The sequence below is a fragment of the Panthera pardus genome, unplaced genomic scaffold (assembly GCF_024362965.1).
Source record: "Panthera pardus isolate Hobbes unplaced genomic scaffold, ASM2436296v1 HiC_scaffold_27, whole genome shotgun sequence".
Taxonomy (NCBI): domain Eukaryota; kingdom Metazoa; phylum Chordata; class Mammalia; order Carnivora; family Felidae; genus Panthera; species Panthera pardus.
In genome coordinates, this window is record NW_026526843.1 from 114,770,493 (window position 1) to 114,796,082 (window position 25,590).

The following is a 25,590-nucleotide window of genomic DNA, read 5'->3' on the forward strand; positions in this document are numbered from 1 at the left end:
CAGTCCTGCTTCCTGGACTTCTGGCCTCAATCTCCAGCTTCCTACTCAACATCCTGTCTAATGAGCCCTTACAGTTATCATGTCCCAAAGACAGCTCCTCATTTACCCTGCTCCTGGATGTGGTCCTCCATCCATGCTCCCCATTCCAGAAACAACACCCTGCCATCTTCCCAATTTGGCAACCCTCTCACGCTCCACGTCTGACTGACCAGAATACGACCTCCGTGAGGCTGAGAGCTGACGTTCCTCATGATCGCTGCTGAGCTTCTGGAGACTAACCCAATGCCTGGTACATGGTAGGTTCTCAGTAAATACTGAATGTTTCAATGAATGAATGAATGAATGAATGAAGATTCATCCATTGCCAAGTCTTTTGGTGCCACCTTGAACCATTCACTTTTCCCCACTGCCCCTGCTACTGCTCCAGTCCAAAAGACCAGCATCTTCCAAGCCAACTGGCATCCCTATTTCCATGTTGCCTCCATCTTGTCCACTTTCCAGACTGCTGCCACGATAATAGTTTTCTAAAGGAAAATGTTATCAGATAACCTCCCTACTTCAAACCCTTCCGTGCTGCCCTATGACCATTCAGTTATGAGGCCCCATAGCCCTAGCTTGGCTAACATGGCACTCTGCGTTGTAACCCACTCTCCTCCGTTCCCTCCGATCCTCTCATCTTCTTTTGGTTCCTCGAGCACCAGCACGGTGTCTCTTAGCTCTTACCCTGCACTCGTGCTGTGACTTCTGCCCGTAATATTCTTTCCCTCACTCCATGCGGTTGACTTCTGTTCACCTTCCATTTCACTGAAAGGTTGCGCCCTCAGAGGGAACATCTTGGAACTCTTCAACCAGAGTGTGTCTCTTTGCTTGAAGCTTCTAGAGCTGATGGAGTATGTTTAGCGCCTCTGTTACCCTCACCCTCTTGTCTGAAAGCTCATAGTCAGGGACCATGTTCATCTCTGTATCCCCAGTCCCCAGCTCAGCGCTCAATACGTATTCACGTCCTATTGAATAAGCTGAGCTTGGGGCGTCAGGAAATAGGTAAGGCCCTCCCTTGCAAACCTATAGGCAAGAAGTTGGCCACGGTCATCACCAAGGTTTTAGTTGATAGATTGAAATCTAATTAAATGCATCCCTGTCTTCCTGTTTGTCATGTTTTCTCTTTGATTTTTATTATTTTTTAAATGTTTGTGTTTTTTGGAGCGAGCATGAGCTGGGAAGGGGCAGAGAGAGAGAGAGAGGGAGGGAGGGAGAGAGAATCCCAAGCAGGCTCCGCACTGTCAGCACAGAGCCTGACACGGGGCTTGGGCTCACAAACCGTGAGATCATGACCTGAGCCAAAATCAAGAATCAGACACCTAACCAGCCGAGCCACCCAGGCACCTCTGTCATGTTTTCTTTTCAAATCCAACCCCAGTGTCAACATCCCCTGTGACACCTTCCTCTTCTTTCCCAGGCAGAGTTACTTCCTCTGTCTGCTCTGCTCCCCAAACATCAGCTCCAGGTTGTTAAAGGAGAAGGCAGATGTGCGTGCTTTGTCAATGTTTATGAGAGGCATGTGTAGTGAAGAAACTGACTCTTGAGGGGGCGCCTGCGTGGCTTCGACCTAGATCATGACCTCGCCACCCCTGAGTTCGAGCCCCAAGTCACTCTCTGTGCTGACAGTTCAGAGCCTGGGGCCTGTTTTGGATTCTGTGTCTCCCTCTCTCTCTCTCTCTGTCCCTCCCCTGCTCATGCGTGCACTCGCTTGCTCTCTCTCAAAAATAAACTTGAAAAATAAGAAAAAGAAACTAACTAACTCTGAAGTTCTAGGGGGAAGAGTTTTCTGCAGGGTGAGACAAAGTTACGTTACCTTATTCACCAAGGTTTGGGGATAGCTGTTTTTACCGACTAGTTTCAATCTTTGTGTTCACATCTTAAGGACATCGAGACAAATAATCCAATTTAAAAATGGGCAAAGGACCCGAAGGAAGGTACACAAATAGCCAATAAACACATGAAAGATGCCCAACACCATTAGCCAGCAGGGAGATGCAAACCAAAACTACAGTAAGATACCACTTCTCACCCACTAGAATGGCTGTAATGAAAAAAAAAAAAGGACAATAACAAGTTCTGGTGAGAACAGAGAAATCAGGGGGGCACCTGGGTGCCTCAGTCGGTTCAGCGTCCGACTTCAGCTCAGATCTCACAGTTCATGGGTTCGACCCCCGCGTCGGGCTCTGTGCTGACGGCTCGGAGCCTGGAGCCTGCTTCGGATTTTGCGTCTCCCTCTCTCTCTGCCCCTCCCCGGCTCACGGTCTGTCTCTCTCTGTCTCTCAAAGATGAATAAACGTTAAAAGAAAAATTAAAAAAAAAAAAAAAAAAGAATGGAGAAATCAGCAGGCTTGTCTGTGGCTGGAAGGAATGTAAAATGATGCGGCCATCTTGGAAAACATTCTGGCAGTTCCTCAGAAAGTTCAACATGGTTACCATGTGACCTAGCAGTTCCACTCCTAGAAGTGAAAACATGTCCGTGCAAAAAGTCGTGCGTCAATGTTCACAGCAGCATTATTCGTGATAGCCCAAATGTAGTAACAACCCAAATGTCCATCAGCTGCTGAATGGATGAACATATGTGGTGTATCCATACAATGGAAGATTAGTCAGCCATAGAAAGGAATGAGGTCCTGTTACCTGCCACAGCACAGATGAGCCTTTTGCATATTAAGTGGAAGAAGCCAAACTCAAAAGATCACATAGCACGTGATTACATTTATGTGAAACGTCCGAACCAGGCAAATCCCGAAGCAAGGAGTAGATTTGTGGTTGTCAGAGGATAGAAGGGGGGCGATTGGAACTACTAATGGGTGTGGCTTTGGGGTTTTTTCGTCGTTGTTTTTTTTTTTTGGAGGGATGAAACTGTTCTGGAATTCAGTAATGGTGATGGTTTCCCAACAGCGAATACGAAAACGTACTGTGTTTTATTATGTCAACTTTAACAATTTTTAAAATACTAAACCAAGATTCCGAAGCGCATCATGATGTGTGGACTGACACACATAACACTTTATGTTCCGTGGTCTGCTTTCTCGTTTGGGAATTGTTAGTAATGTGCAGACTGGGTCGAGATTATTTTGGGCAACTGGATACTTCAGCCGTTAAGCGTCCGACTCTTGATTTCGGCACAGGTCATGATCTCATGGTTTGTGAGATCGAGCCCCACGTCGGGCTCTGCGCCTGACAGCGTGGAGCCTGCTTGGGATTCTCTCTCTCTCTCTCTCTCTCTCTGTCCCTCCCCCTCCCCCAAAATAAGTAAGTGAACTTTAAAAGTTTTTTCTTTCATTAAAAAAAAAAAGTTTGTGGGAGCCCTTGAAGAATTGTTAGTAATATCCATATGAGATTATGACAGGTGACTGTGTCATTTCTCGGTCAGAGCTCTGAAAGCATCGCAAAGGACACTTACCATGCTGTCCTCGACTGCAATGTATCTGTTTACAATAGATTGGGAATTTAAGAGAGAAAATAGTGGGTCTATTTTCATCACTCTACGTGTCTAAGACAGTGCTTGCAATATCGCAAGTTCTGAGTAAAGGTTTCACTTGCAGGGGGACTTAGCGGGACAGTCTTGTCCCCAGGGGACGTGTGGCAATGTGTGGAGACACTTTCGCCTGCCACACCTGCAGAGGTGGGATGTTGCACAGGACAGCCTCCAGCGGCAAAGATGTATCTGGCCCAAAGCGTCCGCCACGTGGAGGTTGAAAAACCCAGTTCTAAATGGTCGAGCGAATGACTTCTAAATCCCGCAAATTAACTTCGGCAGAAGATGAAAGAAAGTCCCCTTGAAGAAAAATTAAACACTGAAAGCATCCTGGCGTTCGGTGTTCTCGGTTAACGAAACGTCCCAGACCGTATCTTTGTGGCTCTTGACGGAAGAACCAGGCTGGTGGGAGAGGCAGACCGCAAGGGAAAACCGCAAGGCTGTGCAACTTCCCGACCTTGAGTAAGGTGTTATTGCATAGAATTCAGTCGTGCAGCAGAAAGCAGGTGGTAACGCCTGCGTTCCTTGTCTGTTAAAGAGCCCGGGAAACGTTTTACATTGTATTTGACACGTGGGAGGAAACCATCCCAGCCCTCCACAGAATACACAGCTCCGGTCTTTTCTTCCAGAAGCTGGTAGCAACCCTGTCCGACACTAGGTCAGCAGGCAAGTAAATGTGGGCGAGCTTCACTCGTGGCCCAGAATGCTGAGGGGCGCTTGATGGCCGGGCTCGCTCTTTCCGGTCTCCGGATCAGGGGTCGGCAAGTTCCAGCCCGCGGGCCAGCAGTGGTTTGCATCTTTTTAAGTGGTTAAAGCTAAACCAAAGGAAGAGTACCGTTCCATGGCGCGCAAAAAGTGTATTAAATTCAAGTTTGGGTGTCCATAAAGAAAGTTTCTTGAACCCAGTTATGCGCACCTGTGTGCTGTTGCCTACTGTTGTCCGTCTGGCTGCTTTTGTGCCTGTTCAGAGACCGTGTGACTGTATTTATGACAAAGCCTAGGATATTTACCATCTGACCCTTTATGAGAAACATTTGCCACTCCCTGCTCCACAGTTAAGGAGTGTAGCGAATGGTGTTTCTGGGAGGCGGTCTGGACCGAGAACCCGCTCCGGGCTGGATTCCCCGACACCCGGCTCTGCTGGGCACATGACTGTCCCCCCCCCCCCCCCCGCCGGGCTGGAGTGTCCTCATCTGTGACATGAGAGGGCTTTGCCAAAGGGTCTCTGGAGCCCTTCCAGTTCTTAACTGCCTGTGGCGTGTGGAGATTCCAGTTTGTCTAGTGGTTCCCAGGTGGCCAGCGGGGTGAATGCAGCACTCTTGTCTGGGACAAAGCGGCGGGGCCGGGGAGTCACATTACCGCCCTCGGCAGCGAAACAGACACAGACCTGGATCGCCACCGTGTCTATGCGGAATTGGAGCGGAAAATTGGCACCGCGGAGTGTCCAGAGACCGACTTTGGGCCCCTCTCACGTGCCCTCGTTTTATAGATTATGTCACTCACTCCTTTTAACCCTGGAGAAGAAAGAAATGGACGGCGCTTGTGATCGGGGAAGGCTGGTAAGGGATGGTGGCAGAGGCTGGCAACCGGAAATTGACGTTTTCAGAATCTAATTTAGCCCTTAGGGCGGGTTTATTGAAACTCACCAGGTGCTTGTCATCTCTCCTGCTCATTGACTAGCAGGAAAGGGTCTCTGTTGCCCTTTCTGTTTTCTCAGTACTAACGGGTGGCTCTTGACCCACAGTGCAAAGGATCGTGGGCTGTCGACGTCCACACCGCAGCCCGGGCTCTGTCGCTACGGAACTAAGCTGGCCTGCTGCTATGGCTGGAGAAGGAACAGCAGGGGAGGCTGTGAAGGTAATTTTATAAAAACTCAGACCACCTTGTGCTCGAGTATGAGGCCAGTGTCCTTAGGTTTTTACCTGTGACACTGTAAATTGTCACCAACTTGTCAGTGGGTTCCCCAGCAGAGGGACGAAAATATCTATACCCAAGGTCCGGGTTCCTGTGAGATGTTTTCCCGTTCAAAATGTGGCTGCTACCTTCATTCTAGACAGGATTTGCTTTAGGAGAGGGGTCTTGTGAGTTACTTCTGTCAGTCTCTGGCCGGTATACTTCCTTCTGGTTATAATTGTTCCAATTGATTGCTAATGAAATCGACTTGTTAATTATGAATCATCCAACCAGTAGGCTCCCATTACACACCAGAAAGTAAGCCATTTACTTCATGGTTTGGTTACTCACATTTTTAAAGTCCATTATGCCTGTTTCTAGATATTTCAAGAGATGGGTGCGTATAGGTAAACACTTTAAGTACTTTTCTGATTCTTTTGTCTGGATTTCAATCTAAGGAACCGTAATTTGCTTTGGATACGGTTTCTCAGACCATGTGTGAGGAACTCCCAAGAGAGGCCTCTGATCATTTTCAGGAGGGCTAGGGAGGATGAGGATTTGCATACTTTTATGTCACTTTCTTTTTTTTATAAAATTTTTTTTTATGTTTGTTTATTTTTGAGAGAGAGCATGCGCAGGGGGAGGGGCGGAGAGCGGGACACAGAATCCAAAGCGGGCTCCCGGCCCCGAGCTGTCAGCACAGAGCCCGACGCGGGGCTCGGACCCACGAACCGCGAGATCATGACCTGAGCCAAAGTCGGACGCTCAACCGACTGAGCCACCCAGACGCCCCTCTTTGTTTTGTATGACTGTCTATGCGAACCCACAGTCACAGTGAAGAAGAATCCGATCCACATTCCTCCTAGCTGACTGTCTGACCGGGAGTACATTCCTTCAGGGCAGGAATCTGGTCTCATGGTCCCCATGTCCCTAGCAGGTGGCTATACCTGAACCCAAAGCCCTTAATCTCTTCAATAGGATAAACACACAACTGGAATATAAACAGTAAGGTGCAAAACTGTTAGCTTTTTTTAACAGTACTACCTTCTTTCTGTCTCTGCCCTAAACTCTTCCTCTCTAGCTGGTTAAGAAATAGCCAGATAGACCACAGGTGAAGACAGAACTTGATAATAACTGAGATCTATAAAACCCTGGAAGGCACTGATAATGCTCCTACCCGCTCATTATTATGCAACATCTCTCACCATCAGCCTCCTTGTGCCAAGATGATAAGAGTATAAAGATACCAGAAAAATAGTTGAGGTCATTCTTGCCCACCTCGGTAAAGTTAGAACATTCTCCTGGGGCTTTGTCAATTAAAAAAAAAAAGAGGGTGGGGCCTCACACTGACGGGATTTATAGTGTCCCGATCAAGGACATTGTCCTGAGAACTCAGAATGCTGTCTGTGACCTTGGGCAAGGTGGGTAAGCCGGCTGAGCGAGCGGCTGAGGCTCTCCCTCCTCCATGTGGAGAGATTAAGCCCTGCTTCAGAGGACGAGGAGAGTAAGCGTTGAAGGATATGCTTGTTCCCTGGCACGCGTAGAAAATACCTCATAAATCACCCTTGATTCGGAAAGGACCAGTAACTCTCCTGTCCCCGAAAGCACCAGGTGATGCAGGAATGAAACGTTGCTGTATTCTTTTTCGAGACACAGCACATTTTTATTTGAAGCCAGTCAGGTGGAAAGGGGCAAAAACCACGTGGAGGGCATGCTTTGGAATCTCTCACAGTTGCACAAACCCCAGCACCTACTGCCATAAAACTGACACGTCTCTGGTGAATAAATGAGGGCGGTAGGGTCTGTTCTGTACCTAAATCAGAGCAGTTTGGCCGTGGCGCAGCCAGCCGGTCACGTTCTCGATGTTTTTGTGGACAATGTACTACCACAGGCAGGAGAGGCTTTAAAGCAAGATGTTAGAAGAGCACGTGCACAGGGTCCGAGCGAAATGCTCACTGTGCGTGTTTGGCAAGCCGGGGGGACCATCGCCCCACCCCCTACCCCCGCTGCCCGAGCCCAAGGTTCAGGTATTGCATTGCGATGATTTCTGTATCTGAAATCCGTGTTGTATCACGTCCAATTTGCATGGTCCTTCTTGACGGTAAAGGCATCTCCTTGAAGCACCAAATAACAGCGTGATTAGCCCCCGACTGCCAGACCTCTGATTCCCAAGCCAGAGTGTGGGCTGAATGGTAATGAGGCGAGAACGCACGTCCCGAACAAGCCGAATCACACCCCAGACCTGGGAGGTCACTTCCATCTGTCTGTTCCTTCCTCCAGAGGCCCTGAGTCCACGCTGGCACTTTCTAGCTCTTGGCGGGATGGCTCAGCTCGACATCGTTACCCTTCAAATGTACGGCACTTAGCGCGATGAGATACGGAGCTGAGAGCTGTCCGTGAACGCATTCCCACCGAGAATCTGGAGGAATCTAGGGAGGATGAACAAGATCCGAAGTGACTGTAAATGGAAAACATCTTGCTGGAGCTTTGACCTCAGAGCAGCGGGGATATTAGTCACCATTTCTCTCCTGTTCTATTTGGCACTGGGCCTGGCTTTCCTCTCTGGCCCACATTGAAAATAACTTTCGAGGGAGCCATCAGAGGTATTCAAGGCTCAAAAAAGTAACAGATTTCTTTTCCTAACATCTGAACTTAAGGCTGCCTCTCCAAGAACACATCCATGACAAAATAGACGCTGGAACGCAGAATTCTCTTTTGTCTCCAGAAGTGAAAGCAATTTGCCGGGAAGCATTTTTTCCTGACCTTCTCACTTGTGATTTGTTCAGAGCCGTAAAAGGTTGCCCTGGTCAGAGTTCTGCACCTTTTATTTTACTTACGACTCAGAACTGTTTGCGTGTCTGACACGTTCACGACACCGCTAAGCGCAGCGGGAGGAACAACGATGAATGTTTAAGTCTGTGTTCTGAAGGCACTGGGATCAGATAGCAGATGCAAGTCAAGGATAGAAAGCAAATATATGTCTAATTATTTAATAAGATGGTACCTGATCAGCTTCATGGGAGAGGCCCGCCAGAGGTCTGTGGAATTCTCAAGTTCACACATGGCCAGAGAAACCCCAGAAGGCTTCTGGAAGCAGAGGTCATGCAAAGTAGTCTTTGAAGGATCAGGAGGATATTAACCATTGGAGGGTGAAAAAGGGGTGCCCGTGGGTGAGAAGAGGCCGAAAGGGTAGATTTATTATTTTAAAAAATATTTTAATGTTTTTATTCTTGAGAGAGAGAGCATGAACGGGGCAGGGGCAGAGCGAGAGGGGGACACAGAATCCAAAGCAGGCTCCGTTCTCTGAGCTGTCAGCACAGAGCCCAACGCGGGGCTCGAACTCACAAGCTGTGAGACCGTGACCTGAGCCGAAGTCGGACCCTCAACCGACTGAGCCACCCAGGCGCCCCACATTTATTAATTTTTAAACATTTATTTATTTATTTTGAGAACAAGAGAGATTGCGAGCACGTGTGCACTAGCAAGGGAGGGGCGGAGAGAAAGAATCCTGAGCAGGCTTTGCACTGTCAGCACAGAGCCCGACACGGGATTCAAACTCATGAACCGCAAGATCATGACCTGGGCCGAAATCAGAGAGTCACTTAACTGACTCAGCCACCCAGGCGCCCCAGAAAAGGGTAGATTTAGAGAAGAGTAGGCAATCTAGTTTGACCACAGGGTTGCCTATGTCTAGGGAACAGAGTAGGCCAAGGGAATGAACAAAGATGAAGCCAGGCCATGGTGATGGTACCTATACTGTATTCTAGAGGCAGTTCATAATATTTGGTGACTTCTGCACAAGGCCTGGCATGATCAGAGCTGTGCTTCTGGAATATCGGCTTAATGTCGTATCTGACATCAGATTTCCTAGGAGCAGAGCCTGTAAGGGGGCTTCCTGGACAAACAATCTGTTGAGAGGTGCTCTCCGGAGAGATCTGTAAGGGAGCCGGGAAGCAGGGGAAGAAGCCAGGCAAAGATGTGGTTTCAAGAGAAGTCTGCCTTCGGCTTGATTCCCCGGGCAGCTCGAGTTTTAACCCCACCACCGAGTTTGTCCTGCCCCCAAAGCAGGGGCTAAGCTGTGAGACCCCATGCCAGTCAAGCACTTGGTCACAGGGCTGTGGCGGGGAGAAGCGGGAGACAGACGGGGGCAGGGTAATGTCCCAGACATCTGTGGGCAGCCTGGTTCCCTTTAGGTAGATAAAGACCTGTTCGGGGAATGACTTGGTGGAAAAGGAGGGATAGGATGTTGCAACGGATTGGTTTGGGGACAAGAGATAATAGCGATGACTGGCATTTTGAGTCCGGGTAACTGGGAGATAAATGTGGACATTAACAAAGAATAGGGTCTGTGGTGGAGGGGGAGGAGGCTGGGGTCTTTGGGAACAGGCGTGCTTAGAGGTAGACCTACCGGAGCCGGGAAATCAACGAGAGGGGAGGTAGGTGGCCTTCCTGGGCAATGGCTGAGTCAGCCGTTCAGGGCCTGGCTGCTTCCTGGGCTCCTACTAGATCCAGAAGCTGCTAAGGGCTCTCTACTCCTTACCTACCTCCTTTCTCGTTCATTATTCCTTTGGCCTCTTCCTCTCTTTGGGTTTTTTCATTTTCCTTTTTTTCTGATCTACTTCGTCTCCCTGTCTCCTTCCTGTGAGCCGGACTCAAACTTCCCACCATCGTTGACTCTTTTTGCTTGCCCCCAACCCAGACAGACGCTCTAGCCTCACTCTGTCTCCTGCCGCTTCTTTCATCAAACAGATATTTAGCGAGGGCCTCATTTGTGTCAGGCGACTGGGTGCAAACATCAAAACAAAACAAAACAAAATAATGAAACAGAAAAAGCATATCCTGCCTCACGCCATCATCACCATCACCATCCTTAGGCTGATCCTTTTGACTGATAATGTACAGCTTTCAAAATAGAGTGTGCTGGGTGGCTCAGTCGGCCGAGCGTCCGACTGTGGCTCAGGTCATGGTCTCGCGGCTCGTGACTTCGAGCCCCGCGTCGGGCTCTGTGCTGATGGCTCAGAGCCCGGAGCCTGCTTCGCATTCTGTCTGTGTCTCTCTCTGCCCCTCTCCCACTTGCACGCACGTGCACACGCACTGTCTCTCTCTCTCTCAAAATATAAATAAACATTATAAAGAAATTAGGGTTTGCTAATTCCAAAGACAAACAGGAGAAACAATATGCAAGAGAAAAGCGAGGTGAGTGACAGAAAGGAGGAGGACCTTGACCTAGAATTACTCTGGACTCTCTTCCAGCTCCCACGTTATACTTCTTTTATTAAATGTTTTTGTGTTTAGATGCAAACCTATCTGGCCGTGGTCTGGGAGGCTTTGTTGATCTTGGAATGCCACTTGGAGGCCTGGCGGGGCTAAGCAAAGTGAGGATAAACTTGGAAAAGCTTGCGTTCGTGGGGATGCGGGACGGGGCAAGTGCTCTCGTTCGCAGGCAGAGGGCTCCCCAGCATCCCGAAGGGGAAAACAGACCCGAGAGGGAGCAGCACATCATCCTCTCTACGGCCCCCCGGATTTCCGTGCCGTACAGAAGGCTGCTGAGTGTCACACATGTGCATTTCTCTGTGCAATCTCCTCCTGCTCAAAACGCCTTTCCTTTCCACAGCTTTGTGTGAACCCGGATGCAAGTTCGGGGAGTGCGTGGGACCGAACAAATGTAGATGCTTCCCGGGATACACCGGAAAGACGTGCAGTCAAGGTGGGTACCACAAGCCAGGGTCCCAGTACCAACCTTTCCCCGGGGCTTTCAGAAGCAATGCAGTCATTGCGGGGGGCTCTGTGATACAGGACAGCGCCCGGGATTTTGTAGACTTAACCCGAGTCTTAGAATGAAAAGGGTTTCAGGACTAGATTTTTCAATTCATCTCTTCTAGAAAAATGTAAAAGTCTTTCTGATCTTTTTGTTAAGATGCCAGACAAAAGGCCTTTTTTTTTTTTTTTTTTTTGGCCTTTTTTGGCCTCTAGAATATTTTTTTTTCTAAACAATTTTTCTTTTCTGAAACAGTTTTCATTGTGGGGCACCTGGGTGGCTCAGTCGGTTGAGCGTCCGACTTCGGCTCAGGTGATGATCTCGTGATCTGTAAGTTCGAGCCCTGCGTCGGGCTCTGTGCTGACAGCTCAGAGCCTGGAGCCTGCTTCAGGTTCTGTGTGTGTCTCTCTCTCTACCCCTCCCCTGCTCATGCTCGCTCTCTCTCTCTCTCTCTCTCTCTCTCTCAAATAAACGTTTAAAACAATGGTTAGAAAAATAAATGAAATAAATACATAAAACAATTTTCATTGTGTTTTTATGCTACCAAATGCATATTTTTATTGGAAAAAAAAAAAGCAAAACAACCCAACGATGCAAAAGGATATAAATGAAAAAGTGGGAGTGGGGCGCCTCGGTGGCTCAGTCCCTTGGGCATTGGACTTCGACTCAGGTCGTTCTCTTGCAGCTTGTGAGTTCTAGCCCCACATCGTGAGCCCTCTCTCACTGCCTCTGTCTCCCTCTCTCACTGCCCCTCCCCCGTGCACACTCCCCTCTCGCTCTCTCAAAAATTAAAATTAAAAACACATTTTTTAAGTGGGAGTGCCCATCCCCCATCCCTCCTCTAACCAGCATTAACAGTTTGTCCTCGATGCCACAGCGCTGCTGAACCGAGCGCCTGTGATCTGTTTCTGTGATGGTGCAGACAGGGATGTTTCTCGTGGGCCGGTTTGCGTGTTAGTGCATACAGAGCTAGCTCGTGCTTTTTAAGGCTGTATCCTAGGCCCCGATGCGAATGCTTTTATCATTTGTGTAAAAAAGATTTTATTTACCTGCTCTCATTTACCTTGTCTCCGATTCCTCACCATTACAAGCGATACTAAATCGGATGTCAGTCTCTGCATATCCTTGTACCCTTGAGTATTTTTATAGGAAAAATGTCTGAAAATAGAATTGTCGGGGTGAATGACATGCACATTTTTTTAACTTTATGTATTTTGAGAGACGCAGAGAGCGCGCGGGAGGGGAAGAGACAGAATCCCAAGCAGGCCCTGCGCTGTCAACACAGAACCCAACGTGGGGCTCGAACTCACAAACCGCGAGCTCAAGACCTGACCCAAAATCAAGAGTCAGACGCTTAACTAACTGAGCCACCGAGGTGCCCCGACATGCATATCTTTAATTATAATTAGCGTATTCAAAAAGATACTTTGTGACTTGTCATAAGCTATTTGAGGATATTAAAGAGTATTTATAATAATGAGAACAGTGGTTCTCAATTTGGGCAATCTTGTTCCCCAGAAAGAGTTGCCAGATAAAATAGAGATCTCAAGTTAGATTTAAATTTCAGATAAACAACAGATAATATTATAGTGTATGAACGTTTTAAATACTGCACAAGACATAGGTATACTAAAAAAGTATTAGTCAGGGTGCCTGGGTGGCTCAGTCAGTTAAATGTCCGACTTTGGCTCAAGTCATGATCTCAACATTCATGAATTTGAGCCCTGCATCGGGCTCTGTGCTGATGGCTCAGAGCCCGGAGCCTGCTTCGGATCCTGTGTCTCCCTCTCTCTCTGCCCCTCCCCCTTCACGCTCTGTCTTTCTCTCTCTCTCCCAAAAATAAATAAACATTAACAATATTTCAAAAAATAAAAATAAAATTAAAAAGTATTAGTCAGTTATCTAAAATTCAAACTTAGGGCGCCTGGGTGGCTCAGCCATTGAGCATCTGACTTTGGCTCAGGTCATGATCTCATGATTTGTGAGTTCAAGTCCCTCATCTGGTGAGCTCGAGCCCCACTTTGGGTGAGCCCTGCTTCTCTCTCTCTCTCTCAAAATAAAATAAAATAAAATAATAAAAAAAATAAAATTCAACTTTAACTGAGCATCCCATATTTTTACTTGCTAAATCTGGGAAGCTCCCCCTCGAGGACATCTGGCAGTGTCTGAAGGCATTTGGGGGGGGGGGGTGCTACTGGCATCTGGTGGGTAGAGACCAGCAATGCTACCGATCATGTTCCAGTGCACAGGGCAGACCCCACACGAAGAATGCTCTGACCCAAGTGTCGACAGTGCTGCGGCTGAGAGACCCTGGCCTGAAGAAAGTGTCCCCAGCCCTATGAGCAGTTGAGCAAAGAGCCGCAGATCACGTTGAGCTGTCCTTAAGGCCGCCGGGGTTCCAGATGGACAGGTGGGATCCCAGAGAAGGGCAGGCACACTCCACTCCGCCATCCCCAGGCCTTGCTGCTAAGCCCAGAAATTAGCTACGTAGGCCGAGGGGACTGCCGGGCCTGCGGCCTCTGCGGGGACCTCTGAGCCTCTTCCATCCCACCACCAGCACAGAGGCCAGTGCCCTACAGTGCTTACCCCCCATGTCCACCTGCTGGAGAGACCTGCGTCACAGATCGTGCTCTTCTAAGTCGTCATGCAGCAGTGTCCCTCACTGGAAGGGCTCGCGCCAGAAAACCTGTTTCTCCCTCGTGTCTTGGATTCTGTATCGAAATGGCTCCGCCAGAGATTTGGAATAGAGAAGAGATCTTTCATGCTGGTTTTCGATTCCCAGTAAAATATCAGTGTCGAGGGAGTGGTCTAGTCGGCTCAGGTCTGGAACTGTCTGTCTCCCCTCCCACAGCCTTTCTGCCCCCCAGGGTGGCCTGATCAAAGCCCGGATGTATCCATTAATGGTGACAGGCCTCAGCCCTCCGCTATGCCGTCTTTCCCCCAAATGCTTCTTCGAAGCGACGTGTGAGTTACCTCTGAGTTAAGGCCAAGTGATGGGGCGTTTCTGGGTTTCCCACTATGTCTCATCAGCTTTCTCCAATTCCCACTTCTTTATTTTCAAGGATACGCTTTGCCTGTTGCCCTGCTGAATTTTGGTGTTACGTACAACTTGGTTCTTTTCTCCTTTCTGTGTCTTCCTTCAAGGAGTTAAGCTATGAGGGACCCACGTGACCACATTTCCAAAGATAAGCTCCTCTCCTCTTGATCGTTTTATTTCCCTCCTGTATCGTTTTTATTTTATTTATTGATGTTTTAGTTTTTAAAAAAATTTTTTAATGTTTTATTTCTTTTTGAGAGAGCGAGAGAGAATGAGTGGGGGAGGGGCAGAGAGGGAGACAGAATCCAAAGCAGGCTCCCGGCCCTGAGCCGTCAGCACAGAGCCCGACGCGGGGCTCGAACTCACGAACCGCGAGATCATGACCAGAGTTGAAGTCGGATGCTTTACCGACTGAGCCACCCAGGTGCCCCTAAAGATTTTATTTTTAAATAATCTCTACACCCAATGTAGGGATCGAATGCACACCCCAAGGTCAAGAGTCGCTGGCTCTAATGACAGAAACAGCCAGGCGCCCCTTGCCTGATTTTTAATGTACTCGTTTGTCTCATAGCTTCTTCCACTCGCTCTCACGTCTGTGAGCTTCATCCATTGTGTTTGTAGCTGTACTCTGTCCAGTCTCATTGCCATATAGTGTTCCTTCTGTTGGGACATGTTTGGATGTCGATGGTTGGGGCGATTAAGAATAGCATTATTGTCGGGGCGCCTGCGTGGCTCAGTTGGTTAAGCGCCCCACTTTGGCTCAGGTCATGCTCTCACCGTTGATGAGTTCAAGCCCCGTATATATCACCTCTGTGCTGTCATCATTTTAGCACGTGTTTTCCTGGTGGGCACATATCCATGTTGCCGTTGGGGATCTCCCCAGGGGAGGCACTGCTAGGTCCTCGGGTAAATCTGTATCTAGCTTCGGTAGATTCTGCCCAACAGGCGTCCAAAGTGGTTGTGCGCGTCTGCCTCCCCTCCGATGGTGCGCGATCATCCTGTTCGCTCCGCACGCTCATTCGTCCTTCAGGATGGAGTTTTCATGATGACTGGAGAAGAGGCGACTCACTGCCCCTTGTACCCACCCCCGCCGGTGGGGGCCAGGGAGGCCAACCCAATCCTACATCTTGATGTTGCCCAATCCGGTTAACCTTTCTCCCTTTTCCCCCTGCCCCATGCAGACGTGAATGAGTGTGGACTAAAACCCCGGCCGTGCCAACACAGATGTGTGAACACACACGGGAGCTACAGGTGCTTTTGCCTGAGCAGCCACGTGCTCATGCCGGATGCCACGTGTGCAAGTAAGTTTCAACAGCCAGGCTGCTCTCCGTCATCCTTTGAGACTAGATTCTTGCCATCTGAGCAGTTGGGGGGTGGGGGGGGGGGAAGGTGGTAAAACAAGTAAACGTGAAATTCACCATTTTAACCGTCACCACATCCGCATCACCCCAAAAGGAAACCCTGTGCCTATCAGCAATCACTGCCCACTCCTCCTCCCCCAGCTCCCCCACAGTCCCTAACCTGCTTTCTGTCTCTCTGGATTTGCCTATTCTGGACACTGGCTTTTTAAAGAAAACAGCTAACTGGGAAGAAAAAGAACTTACATATCTCTATATGCAGGGTTGTATGGGGTTTCTTCCTGAAAATGAGCATATTGCCTTGGGAAGGTGATACATTGAAATTCCATCTTGGGACATCTTCTTTCCACCCACTTCCCATCTTCTTCCCACCAACTGCCTTTCTCACGCCCCTTGCCCCATGCCCAAAGATTAGTGACTCTTGTTGGGAATACGTTCCGATTCACATTCCTGAAAAGAAAAGCCCTTCTTTGATAAAGAGAAACCCATGTCCCGTGGGAGGGTGAGAGTATATCTATTCATTTATTGAGAGGGAAGGTTTTTCGGTTTAATGTTACAACCGACAGGCAAACCCATCCTCCCTGCCTGCCTGCCCTCCTCCCCTCTCCCCCTCCTCCTTGCTTCCCCTCCTCCCCCCTCCCATCTCTCTTTGCTCTGTCCTGCTGTCCCCAGCAAACCTGGAGCTTAGGTGTTCTGCCAGCTCCCTGTGGTTATAGAGTCTTAGGACTCCCTAGCCCATCCGGGGCTTTGCCACAGTGTCACAGTCCTGGCTAGCGCGTGGCTTGCTGCTCTCCTGACGGGTCCTTGTGCTTTCGGTCCTTGGCAAAGCGCCCAATACCACCAGTCACCTAGATCCTCTGTTGGCAAGCAAGCTTAAGAGATAAAGCAGACATTCAAAGTCTTTTTTTTTTTTAAATCCTTAGTATTACAAATTAAACCCACCAAAGACAAGTATGTATGTGTGTGTATGTATGTGTATATACATATCTCCATATATATACATATATCTCCATATATATATATCTCCATATATATGTATCCATCCAAGTATATATATATATATATATATATATATATCCATATGATATTATATTTTATATTATATGTAGCTTCATGAATTCTCATAAGGCGAGAATAACCCTGTAACACCTACCAAACAGAACTTTGTCAGAACCTCCCTCCCTACCCCATCATGGGAATTACCATCTAGGCTTTTATAGTGATCACTTAACACTTTTAAATAGATATATACTAATGGAGATTTCTGAAACATTCCACGAAAAGCCTAACCAGTGCCAAGAAAGGTATCTTTTCCCAAACGGAAAGATAGAATTAGGTAAATGTTGAAGACTAATCTGAAGAGGCGACTCAAGAAGAAAAGAGTATAAACTAGAAATGTTACCATTGGTGGGTGTCTGTTACATTACCTTGACCTGTGTATGTATCCTTTACCCTCTTTGTCTATTTCTGTATATGGAAGCTGTTGCCTGTGCCTCCCTGTTTATAGCCCAGAGTGTCCAGGGAGCCCTGGACCTCTTTCCTAATTTTATTTCACCTGGTTCCTGGCAGTCTCTCTTGTCCCTCTGAGTGATGGGCATGTTACGGATGCCCATGGTGGATAAAGGGAGTATATTCACCATACTTGCCTATAATAGACACGCGTGATCCCTACATAGTAGGCCTGTGCTAGGGAAATGCATTTATGGGAGACAAGTTACGTGTAGCAACAAGTAACCGGAAAATCCACCTAAATTATCTCAGGTACTGAAAAAACGGGAGACCCACAGTTCTAGAACAGCTCGGCAAGGACTCCCATCTCTGCCATCCTCAGGGTATGGATTTTATGCCCATGCTTGTGACCTCATAGTCACAGGATGGCTGCCCCAGCTCCAGGTATCACACACGCATTTGAGGCGTGCTAGACAAAGGCGAGTGATGTCAATGAGTGAATGACTCTTTCGTCCTTGTCCCTTTTTGTCATGCAGCAGCATGTTTGGGGAAGCCCCACTCCCTCCAGGAGACTTCTCTGTATATCTCTTTGGCCACGGCTGGGTCCTATGGCCACCCTTTGTTGCTGCAGAGGAAGCCGGGGTGAAGACACGTAACTGGCTTTCCAGCCTCTACGACGGTAGTGGCGAGGGGAAAAGGCGTCCAGGATGACTTTCGGGCAGCCAATCGGTCCTATTTGCTGCATGTTTTAATACAGCCATGTGAACGACTGGTTACTTGCTAACTTAAACAGTGTACAAGGGATAGATTTTTGTTTGCCCTAATTACTCAGACTAATCATCTCCATTAGAAGTTGCATTTCAGCGTAGCGACGCCAGCCGGGTGACATAAAGAGTGATTTGAATGTGCAAGAGGAGGGGCGCCTGGGGGGGCTCAGTCAGTTGAGCATCCGACTTCAGCTCAGGTCATGATCTCGCGGTTCGTGGGTTCAAGCCCCGCGTCGGGCTCTGTGCTGACAGCTCGGAGTCTGGAGCCTGCTTCGGATTCCGTGTCTCCGGCTCTCTCTCTCTCTCTGTCAAAAATAAATAAACATTTTTTTAAAAATGACTTTAGAATGTGCGAGAGGAGAGGAAGATGCAGTCTCTGGTAACTGCCGGGGACGTGCCGACCTAAAGACGATCAAATTCAATACACCGGCCCGCAGAACAGACCGTGGGGGCCACCAAGAGGCCACCCTTGCCCAGATTCCATTTGGGTCTCAGACAGTGATGCTTATCCTATAATACATTGCAGGTGTCCCGCCGAATGTCCTAGAATGCAGAGATGGTTCCTCAGTAAGTGCTTTTTATCACCTCGGCTAATCCTTGCCTACGTTTTCAGACTCGAGGACATGTGCCATGACAAGCTGCCAGTACAGCTGCGAAGACACAGAGGAAGGGCCTCGCTGTCTGTGTCCGTCCTCGGGGCTCCGCCTGGCACCTAATGGAAGAGTTTGTACAGGTAGCCCAGCAGGAGGGCCGGCCTCCACTCCTCCTCCTTTCCCCTTTACTGACCTCCTTCTCTCTCACTCATCACAAGTCTGCTTGTTGACTGGACCGAAAGTTCCTGAAAGTACAGATTTATGCCCATTTCTGAGACCATCAGCCACATATACTCTAGACACCCGTTAGGACGCTGGAAAGCACACTTCTCTATTATTTGGGGGTTGTCTAATGTCATAGTGGAAAAAAGGATACAGGTCATCTTACTTTAGTATATTTACCCTGTATGTTTCACTTCAATCACCATCCCACAGAAACCTGCTACTTACTGCCATTCAGTGGATAAAATCCCAAGGGCCACTGGACTCCCTTTTGGGTTCTAACTAATATTTTCCTACAAAAAAGTGTTTACTGGGGCGCCTGGGTGGCTCAGTCGGTTGAGCGTGCCGACTTCGGCTCAGGTCATGATCTCGCGGTCCGTGAGTTCGAGCCCCGCGTCGGGCTCTGTGCTGACAGCACGGAGCCTGAAGCCTGCTTCAGATTCTGTGTCTCCCTCTCTCTCTGCCCCTCCCCTGTTCATGCTCTGTCTCTATCAAAAATAAATAATAAAATGTAAAAAAAAATTGTTTTTAATGTATTTACTTATTTTTTTTTTTTTAGATCTAAAACTGTTGAGAGTAGTCTATCCCTTGTACACTGTTTAAGTTAGCAAGTAACCAGTTTCTCGTGGTCTTTAAAGGTTGCTCTAAATTATGTGAACTAAGTATCCCAAAATCATTTCCGCTTGGAGGGGTGAACAAATTAAATCCATAATATTAGAGGGCGAGAGACAGCCATCATTTATAACTTTGAATTTAGTCAAGTCACTGGATTAGAACTTTGGGCTCTTACTCTCTCTGGTCTTATTTTGTGTCTTAGTCTTGGGTCCCCAAAAGCTGACCCCAAGCAAGTAGCTGATCTGGGAGGTGATCTCAGGGAATGCTGGTTGAGGAGGGGAGAAGGGAAGGGAAGACCCTAGCACAGGGTGAGCTCAATGAGCCGGTTAAACATCTGTGCCCTTCCAGGAGGCTGGGAGAGCTGCCTCCGCATTTTCCTTCCTTCCAGAGCAAGTTGGGGGGGGCGGATTTATGCGTCAAGTTTATTGATGGGGGAGTGGCTCCAGAACACTGACTGGAGGACATGCCCAGCCCAGCCCAGCCCGGATAAGGGTCATTGCAGAACGTCCCAGGTACGGCCTTAGGCAGGTAGCTGAGTGCTGAGGGGCGATGGGTGGGGCACCCACAGGGCACCCTCAGTGACTGATGCAACACTTTCTGCCTTAGCTCCCTTGTGGATTTGTATTCTGTTCAATAACCAAACTGTATATCCTCCTGGATCTGTACTTACATTGCACTAAAGATACACGGTATTTAGAGCAAGTGAGCACATAGCATTAATAAGGGATCTCAAACCAAATCAGAATATTGAAAGAGTTCTTAATGTTTTTTTTATTTAAATTTTTTTTTACATTTATTTATTTTTGAGAGACACAGAGAGACCGTGAGCAGGGAAGGGGCAGAGAGAGAGGGAGACACAGAATCCGAAGCAGGCTCCAGGCTCTGAGCCATCAGCACAGAGCCCCACGCGGGGCCCAAACCCACCAACCGTGAGATCGTGACCTGAGCCGAAGTCGGAAACTTAACTGACTGAGCCACCCAGGCGCCCCTTTGTTTTATTTAAATAAGCATATTCTTACTTGTTGACTGCAGTAGAAATACTTTTCAGTCAAGGTGTTGGACGTTTATTCTAAATGTACCTAACTCGATAAGCTGCATTTAGAAAGTTCCGCCAAACAGGCTACCTAAAGCAGTTACATCTTTTTTTAAAAATCCCCGTAAAATTACAATCTTGGCTCTGTTCTTTGAGAGTAATCCGATTTAGTTACATTCACCGGGTTTAACGTTCTTTGGTGAACTAAGATGTATATGACAAGGCTAATTCTTGACCAAACTGAAGGCAACTTTCACCACCTCTGACTTGTCGGGTGCCTTTTTTATTGAAGGGAAAGCTGATCTGCACAAAAGTGGTCACTGAGAAATGAGTTTTGATCAGTCCGACACTTCTTTAGTATTTTAAGAACGCACCGCAGGTCCAAATGAACAACATACACCATCTGCTCGATCTGATAGTGAACACAAAGCCGGAGTCTGGCTATTTTGCTCAGCGTTGCCGCCGGCCCCTCGGTGACCTGACTCACAAGGAAAGGAGGGAGCCCTGTTGTCTGCTGAAGTTGCGTCATCACACAATTTCTGTTTAGGTGCAGTTTCAGGAAACCACATCTTGGGCACTTGGGTGGCTCCGTCGGTTAAGCGTCCCACTTCGGCTCAGGTCATGACCTCGCTACACGGTCTATATACCTGGAAAGGTAGTAATTCAGCCACCGAGCCTGTAGTGTATATGTCCCCAGGGCCAGGCATCTCCCAGCCCCAGAAGAGCCTGGGCCTACCAGGACAGATGCGAATATAAGTCTAAGACGGGATGCACCACGTGATGGAAACACGTAAGAGGAAGAGCCGTGAGTGTGCTGAGAACACCTCCCGAGGGTATGATGCTGGCAGAATAATCAGAGAGACTGCTGTGCGTGTGGGCTCACGTGCGTGCGTGCGGGTGTGATTTGGAGGGAAAGTGCCGTTCTGGCTATCGCCGACACCTTCTGGTTCTGCGTCCTAGATATCGACGAATGTGCCTCTGGGAAAGCTGTCTGCCCTTACAATCGAAGATGCGTGAACACATTTGGAAGCTACTACTGCAAATGTCACGTTGGTTTTGAACTGAAATATGTCCGTGGCCGCTATGACTGTGTAGGTAAGAGCGGGTCGCACCGTTTCCCTTTTTGTTCTCCCCGCCCAAACCTATAGCCGTCGTCTACGGATATTTTGAGGTCGATTCCGTCTATTAGTTGAACAGTCTGTTGTACTGACCAGTTTAACAATACAGAAGAAGTCACATTCTTTTGTTTCTGGCTTTTAGGAAAAGTCTGATGAGATGAATTAGAAGAAGCCAGGTCAGTCAAGGTCAAAAGTAAGGGACCTCAGCGGGTATCGTTTGTTCTGGGGGCAAATATCTTAAGATGGTTTTTGTGCGTTTTTTAAAAATTTGGCTGGTTTTCTTTCTAATTTTTGACTTTCCAGCTACATACCTAAAAATGGAAACAATATAGCACAAAAGGAAGCCTAAAAAGGCCTGTTTGAGCTTGATCTCCGTGATCTGTTCATAACAGTTCCCTCTGGGGGTGGCATTAGACAAAGGTGCAAAGAAGATGAAGGCCCCTTTCATGGTTCAGGCTCCAAATGGCCTAAGATGTTCCCTTTCCAGGTCACCGAAGCCACTCTCTGATAAGATTCTGGTCTCAGTTGGCTATTGGCCTGATCTGTGTGAAAGAAGATATTTGGGCCCTTAGTGAAGGGATTCCGAGTCCGAACGAGCAAGTAAAGTACGGTGTTTGGGGACCTTGGGTGCATCCGCACTGCCCTTGATGTAATGGGGGACGGGGCCCGCCCTTCGGTGAAGGGAGATCCGGGCTCCCTGTAGATGCCTATTCGTGTAACACGTGGAGCCGACGTGTGCGCGACAGGAAAGCTCACAGTTGGGGGAAAGTGGGATTTCTTTCAACCCCACATGCAGAGCTTCCCAGGTTGTGTCCTGTGTGACTGCACCGTGGCCACCGTTGGTTCCAGCATTTTGAACCGTCTTAGGAAGACTCCCCAGCTCTTTACTCAGATCTTTTCAAACACAAAGGCCATTCTTCACCGGCTCGTCACAGCCATGTTGCTCGGGGGCTTGGACCCCATGTCCCGCCGCAGACCCATCCAGCTGTGTAACCCAGTGATGCTGTGTCCCTGAGAAGTAGCCCGTTCCTGGATCCCTAGCCGGTTCCACTGGACAGGGTGGGAATTCCCATGGAGAGCTTCCAGAAGAAACCCATCTTGTGATTTTAAGGGATTAAGATTGGCATCTGGGCTCCTTTGGTGACTGACTTAAAAACAATGGGCTATTTTGTGTGCATAGGTCTCCCAAAGGGCGGATAGCAAGTCAGATGCAGAAGAGAGCTAATGAACTTCTCACTTGGGTGGGATTCGGCCAACTTTCCTGGTCTCGGTCCAGCAGACGAGCTCCGACCAGCCCAGCCCTGCTCCTGGCAGCCTTGGAACAAAATGCCTAGGAGTGTAGATGATGTCAGTGGTTCATAACCCCCCTTCTCCTTTGTTGGTTAGGAGTTCCGAGCCCTTCCACACGTAGAATTTATTTTTTGATGCCGTTATTTAGTTTGGAATTAGACAGATGAAAACATGCAGAAAAAGACGTAAACATCTTCCAGCTTTCAGTAGCTGTGATAAGCAGTCGAGGTTGCTGGGGGTGCGGGGGGCTGCGGGGGGCCCCCCAGTTCCCTGTGTACCAGCGTCGGGCAAAACCCAGGCATTGGGAGATTTGACGGCGTCCCGGTTCTCAGGCCCCACGTGGTTTGTTGGCAGGTGTTGAGGGGTCGGCCCTGGAGTTGGTCAAGTGTAAGGGATAGTCGGGCTTTTAGCAAAGCCCGGCAGCCGCAGAGTTGTTCACGGGAACGTTCACATTTTTTAGATATAAACGAATGTGCTGGGAATACCCATCCGTGCAGCCTCTATGCCAACTGCCTCAATACCCAAGGATCCTTCAAGTGTAAATGCAAGCAGGGATACAGAGGCAATGGCCTTCAGTGTTCCGGTAAGTAGGATTTGCTCGTGGCGTCTTAGCTATTCTCAGTAAAGCATTCTCTCCTTCTCTTTTGTCTCCCTTCGTCTCTGTCTCTCTCTCTCTCTCTCTCTCTCTCTCTCTCTGTCTCTGCACGTATGATAACGTGTGCATGCAATATTTGGAAACTCTAACTCAGCCTTGACTTCTCTGCTAACTGGACCACATCTTCACTACTCACTGAAGTCGTAGCCACTAAAGCTTACAGAGCAGCAAAGGTCCTGGATTTCTGTCTGGTCACAACGCACTCTGAACGACCGAAAAGAAGATTTAAGGACAAATGGCGCTGGGCCCATGTTATCTGCCGAGAAAGGGCAGGTTATGGCACGGTAGGAAGCAATCCTCACACGTCAGGGGCTTAGAACCACAAGCTTGTTGACCACAGGAATCAGAACTTCTTCCAGAATACACCACCAAAAACAAGTCGGACAAAGCTGACGGCACGTTATCGGTCATCCTCAAACCTAGATTCACACGTTTAGCAACGAGTCCCATTGTTCTTGCTGGTGAATTCCTTACTGCGTAGGTGGTAACATCTCCAATTGACAGACCACACGTAGAACCGTGAAATGTGACACTCACTGCTCTCGGCGGTGTATTCTCTCCGACGTTTCCTCTCCATGTGGTCCCTCAGGGAGCCACGCTGATAGAGTCCCCAGCGTCCTGTGATACCACAATACCGATTGGAGCCCTTAGGGTTTGTCAAGACAGGGAAAGAAGCATGGACAATCGCACACCAGCTCTTCGTTCATTCAACTTGGGAGCAGGGGCAAGATATACATTGTCTTGCTGTGTGTCTGGCAAACTAGAAATGACCATAAGAACCCGGAACGTCTACCAAGACAGGCCGGTGGTGATTACATTGCAGTCACCGTCCTGGCGAAAGTGTCTCATAATGCTTGAGGTCCCTTAGGTTTATCCCTCGGGTCTTGTCCCTTTTATTTCTCTATTTAAAAAAAAAAAAATTCTTTTTCATGTTTATTTATTTTTGAGAGAGAGACAGAGTGCCAGTGGGGAGGGGCAGAGAGGGAGGGAGACACAGAATCCGAAGCAGGCTCCAGGCTCCGAGCTGTCGGCACAGAACTTGACACGGGGCTTGAACCTACGTGCTGTGAGATCGTGACCCAAGCTGAAGTCGGACACCCGACCGTCAAGCCACCCGGGCACCCCTGGTCTGGTCCATTTTAGCACTGGCCCATCATGTGCCTCAATCTGTTCACTGCCCTGACTCCACTGTCCTGTATACCCCTTAGCATGGTTCTCACGTCTTCCAACACGTACGGCTTCAAGTTCTGCCTTGACCTGTCCCGTGTCCTTATATGGCCGGTGCTCCTGGTGACACAGCGGAGTGGCCACTCCGTGGTGGCCAAAAGCAAAGTGTCCGCACCGTGATAGACACTGAGCCCCACAGCCATAAAAGTTCACAGTACCCCGGTGGGCCGTGGTTGAGTGCCGCTGGACGAGAGTGTGTGCCAAAGAATATGGTCAAGGAGGATGAGTCTAGAAATCAAATTCTCTGCAGAACCGCCAGAAGAACTGGGCAGCATTTCGTCTGGAACAAAGAGTATGGAAAAGTATACGTGGTGCCCGTAGGTATTTAAGGAATGTGAAATAAAAGTGACTTCCTAAAGCGGACTGGGAGCGCCGGGTGGAGGCCATGTTCTGTCTCCCAGATGATGGCCAGGTGTCTGGGAGTGGAGCCGGGAGCCCTGCCCAGCGCGTGTTCCGCCACTCAGGCTTCCAGGCCCGGCTCTCCGAGGGATTCCTGCACGGGGCTGGAGGTGGGATTACACAGGTCTCCAACCACACAGTGCTCGGGTCTCGATCCCGTGCACATGTGCTCATGATCTCCTTCTGGAACTTTCTCAAAGACAGAGAGAGAGAGATCGACGGCCCGTGTAGGACGTGCACGGGTGGATCAGGAGGAGGGATGCCATACCCTGGAGAGGCCCCCAGAGAAGAAGTGGAGTAGATCAGCTTTTTGTGTTGCATCGTGGTCAAGGGCTCCTCCGTGCCACCAAATCTGAACGCTTGTCTTCCAGCCTCACCTGTTGTGGGCCATTTGGTGTAATGGTCAACAGCTGAGGTTCAGGACCTAGGAAAGCCTGCATCTCACTCCGAGCTCTGCCCCATACTGGCTGTGACCTTCGATAGATTTTTTTCAACCTCTCCAAACTCCATTTCCTCCTGTCCAGCTTGTGACCAGCTAGGCCCCAGTCCCTTGTTGCTCCCTGATTTCAACACGGCAGCGTGGACAGTTCCACGCAGATCTTCAGCCCCAGGGCGGTGGGCTCTCTGCCTGTGGCCGCGCGTCTTCTCTAGAGTGC

The 25,590-nt window shown here is 48.8% G+C and overlaps 1 protein-coding gene across 2 annotated transcripts in view; it reads left to right on the forward strand.

Annotated features, from left to right (window-relative positions):
• The window catches only part of EGFL6 (EGF like domain multiple 6), a 55,626-nt gene that overhangs the window by 17,083 nt on the left and 12,953 nt on the right, over positions 1–25,590 (forward strand). For both annotated transcript variants that reach the window (XM_053891831.1, XM_053891832.1), the window contains exons 2-7: positions 5,265–5,377; positions 11,028–11,120; positions 15,390–15,509; positions 18,396–18,515; positions 21,206–21,340; positions 23,114–23,236. In XM_053891831.1, the coding sequence (XP_053747806.1) occupies positions 5,265–5,377; positions 11,028–11,120; positions 15,390–15,509; positions 18,396–18,515; positions 21,206–21,340; positions 23,114–23,236 (704 nt within the window). The remainder of the gene's footprint in view (positions 1–5,264; positions 5,378–11,027; positions 11,121–15,389; positions 15,510–18,395; positions 18,516–21,205; positions 21,341–23,113; positions 23,237–25,590) is intronic.